The sequence below is a fragment of the Fonticula alba genome (genome assembly GCF_000388065.1).
Source record: "Fonticula alba strain ATCC 38817 unplaced genomic scaffold supercont2.2, whole genome shotgun sequence".
NCBI classification, from domain to species: domain Eukaryota; order Rotosphaerida; family Fonticulaceae; genus Fonticula; species Fonticula alba.
In genome coordinates this window covers 1311840-1315345 of record NW_009242972.1, presented here as the reverse complement: position 1 = coordinate 1315345, position 3506 = coordinate 1311840, and the positions used below count along the sequence as shown (strand labels likewise).

Here is a 3506-nt window from a genome sequence, read left to right as displayed (position 1 = left end):
TCCCCCCCCCCCCCCCCCTCGTTCCAGAGCACGCAGGTCTGGCGGGTGCACCCCAGCTCCCTGCCTTGGGCGTGGATGATCGGCAACTGGAAAAAAAAACGGGGCCCGGGGGCAGGGTGCGAGGGTGCGAGGGTGGCTGTAGGCAGCGGGAGTGGCCTGATAAACACTAATGCGCGTGCCTAACGGTCCCGCCCCTTCTCCTCGCCCTCCCCCCGCGCCGGCGACTTTCGGCGGGGAATGCGCTGCTGGCAGCTTCCTCTGGTCCGGCCCCCATTTTCCAGGGCTTCTTCGGGCCCGGGTCCCCCCTGCCGGCCGACGCCCGAGAGCGTTCCCGCCCCCCCCCCGCCCCCCCCCCCCTGCTGGCGGTGGTCCTACACACGGCCGGGGTGGGCACCGGCGGGCCAAGAAGGAATACAGGATCGGCGGGAAAACGCCGCGCGCGGGCCAGCGTGAGGACAAGTGTGGGATAGCTGCATACATAAAATGGGGATCGCCCGGGGGCGCGGCCAATCGGGCCATGTGGGGGTTGCTGGCACACGCGTGGGGCCCGGATGTGGCCACAGGCATGGCGAGCAAGGGGGGGGCGGGGGGGGAGGGGGGGGGGACAGGCAGGCAAGCAGGCAGGCAGGCAGGCAGGCAGGCAGGCAGGCAGGCAGGCAGAGGGGCGAGGCACCCGCGTTGGTCCCTTTGTGGGCCAGCCTCACCGGGTGAAAAGCCCAAAGAGGGGCCGACTCTCGAGGGCACAACGGGCGGGCGCGTGTGCGCGCATGCGCAGCAGCCTCACGCAGGCGCCGGGCGCCGAAAGACTCCCGCCCAGTCCCCCGAGGCCGGTGCGCGGGGAGGACCGTGTTGGTCTGGCCGCCAGCCGGCGGGCGGCGTGAAAATCCATGTGAAGATCTTCCCCCGGCCGGGGGAGAACGGATGCCGGCGCTCTTGGATTTAGGAATATCTCGCGTGATCCCCGTGCCATGGGACGTGATACCCCGCACGGGGCGAAGGACGGCCACCGGGCGTGACGGGTCCGACGCCGTTGGCGGGGCTCCCTCCTCTCCCCGCCGGGGAGGGGCGCGGGGGCACGGCGGCCCGCGACGCCGGGGAGGCATTTGCTCTCGCCCCCGCAAGGAGCGCCGCGGCATTGGCCCCACCCCAGCCCCGCCCCCTCGTCCCCCAATAAGCAGCCGGGATGTGGGACAATATACCGGCGTCGCATCCAGCCAACAGGGCCAGGATGGAGAGGGGGCCTATCCCCCCTCCCCCGGGGGGGGGGGGGGGGCAGTGCGGGGCAGGGGGCCTCCCCGGCCACCATGGCAACGGCGAGGGCCGTTGTCGCGCGGCACGGACGCACGCGCACACGCCCGCGAGGGCACAGCACAATCGAGCTGGAAGTGGATGCGGGCTTCGTCGTATTATTATTGGAGTGGTGGTGCGTGACATGGGGCCCTTCTACGCTCGCACACGCGCGCACGCACGAGGGAGGGGGGAGGGGATCTCAAGGACAGGGCTGCTTCTCAAACATGGGGGGGGGGGGGGCGCGGGAGGCCGCATACATATATGTGTACAAATATGCATATGTGTTTTGTGTATACACACACGGTCACCCCCACGCACGCGCATGGGCGTCTCTAGAGCGGGTGCTGCGGGATCGGGCCGCCGTGGGGATGATGGCCCCCCGCCGGTGGGGGCGGCGGGCCCCGGTGATGGGCGGGCCCCGGGGCAAAGTGGGTCGCATGGCCGGGGACCTGGGCGTGCACTGGGCGTGGGGGGTGGTGTGTGCGCACGCGTGTGTGAAAGGGGGGAGGGGGGGGGGAGGGGACGAGAGCGTTTCCACGCTTCAGTTAGGACGGAAGAGGTCTGGGGGGGTGGAGAAGAGGAGGGATGTAAAGGCAGGGGAGAGCGTGCATGGGTTAGAGGAACAGGCGCGCCCTCACGCGACGTGGTATGCTGGGGGGTTGTGGACGTGTGGGCGAGCATCTGTCCCCCCCCCCCCCCCCGTGCCAGACCGTGAGAGATGGGACAAAAGGGAGAGGGGGGGGGATCGAGGGGCCACGACGTACAGGCATTGGTGTAGAGGGGCTGCTGGCCCGGAACCTGCTGCTGCTGCTGCTGCTGCTGCTGCTGCTGCTGCTGTGGCTGTTGCTGCTGCTGCTGCTGCTGCATGGTACTGTGAAGAATGCCCCCAAGCGGTGAAGTTGGACGCGAGCCAGCTGCCACGAGGTGGCCCCCGGTGAGGTCCTGCGACCCGCCGTGCGCGGCCGCTAGCATGGGAACTTGGGGCTGCTGCTGGAGGTGATGCCGGGAGGCGGTCTGAAGGTCGGCGGTGGTCATGGCTCCGAGAACCCCGGGACCCGGGGCGCCGGTGGCATACCCCCCACCGCTACCCCCCAGCTGTTGCTGCTGCTGCTGCTGCTGCTGCTGCTGCTGCTGCTGCTGCACTGCCGCGAAGTTGGCCAGCTGCTGCTGCGGCGGCATGGCCAAAGCCGCGCGACTGATGACCGGTAACCCCCCGTGGCCGCCCGGGGCCGCCGAATGCAATAGCGCCGGCGTGGACTGCGTCTTGCGGAGCTTGAGCACGCGCTTGCCGCGAGAAGTCCGGTGCGAGGTCTGCTGCGGGTCGAAGGGCGACCCGGCGGCCTGGCCACCGCCGCGGCCCAACAGCCGCCCGCGCTGGAGGTCGCCGCCACCGGCGGCGGCCGCCGCCGCCGCGTGCGACTGGCACGTCGTCATGCTGCTGCCCGGGGAGAAGGGGCCACCGCACACGCCGGCGCAATGGCTCCCGCCACACAGGGCAACTCCAGTCGAGGAGGCGCCCTCCGAGTCTTCCTCTCCATCGTCGACCTCATATTCCTCGCCATCGTCATCGTAGAAGCAGTCCTGCTCCGGGAGAAAGCCGACCGCCGCCGCGCCGGGCCCAGCGCCGGGCCCGGTGGCAAAGGTCGGCCCGGCGAGCGTGGCGAACTGCGAGGCAGCCGCCACTCCATCGAGGATGCGCGTGTTGACACCGCCGCCCGGCTGTTGCACCTGCTGCTGCTGCTGCTGCTGCTGCTGCACCTGTTGCTGCTGCTGCTGCTGCTGCTGCTGCACCTGTTGCTGCTGCTGCTGCTGCTGCTGCTGCAGGAGCATCATGGGCTGCTGCGCGCCATGGTGCGAAGATTGCGATACATGCATCTGTGGCTGCGACTGCGGCGCGAGGAGCAGACCGGTGGGATCCGCGGGACCGGTGAAGGGGCCGACGGCGGGGGGTGGCGCATGCGCGACGGCATTCGCCGCCACGTACTCGGGCTGCTGCTCGGCCAGGGAGGGGAACGGGGCATTCGGGTGCGGGACGTCGCCCTCCTTGATGTCAATCGGCACTCGGGCCGCCAGCAGCAGGGGGATGAGTCGGGCGCGCATGGCCCCGGCCGGGAGCCACGCCCGGTAGACGGCCTGGGCATCGGGCCCGGGCCCGGGGGTGGCCTGGCGGCCCTCGGTGATGTCGTCGCATGCTGTGGCCAGGCCAGGAGGAGGGT

The 3506-nt window shown here is 70.7% G+C and overlaps 1 protein-coding gene across 2 annotated transcripts in view; it reads right to left on the bottom strand.

Moving 5' to 3' along the window:
• Positions 1–1506: 1506 nt before the first annotated feature.
• Positions 1507–3506, bottom strand: part of H696_01318 — a gene marked incomplete at its 5' end in the record, with an annotated part of 4592 nt that continues 2592 nt past the window's right edge. Inside the window, 2 exons of one of the 2 annotated variants that reach the window (XM_009495210.1) lie at positions 1507–1851; positions 2055–3482. In XM_009495210.1, the coding sequence (XP_009493485.1) occupies positions 1832–1851; positions 2055–3482 (1448 nt within the window). In that variant the 3' untranslated portion in view covers positions 1507–1831. The remainder of the gene's footprint in view (positions 1852–2054; positions 3483–3506) is intronic. The other variant, XM_009495211.1, reaches the window with a different exon arrangement.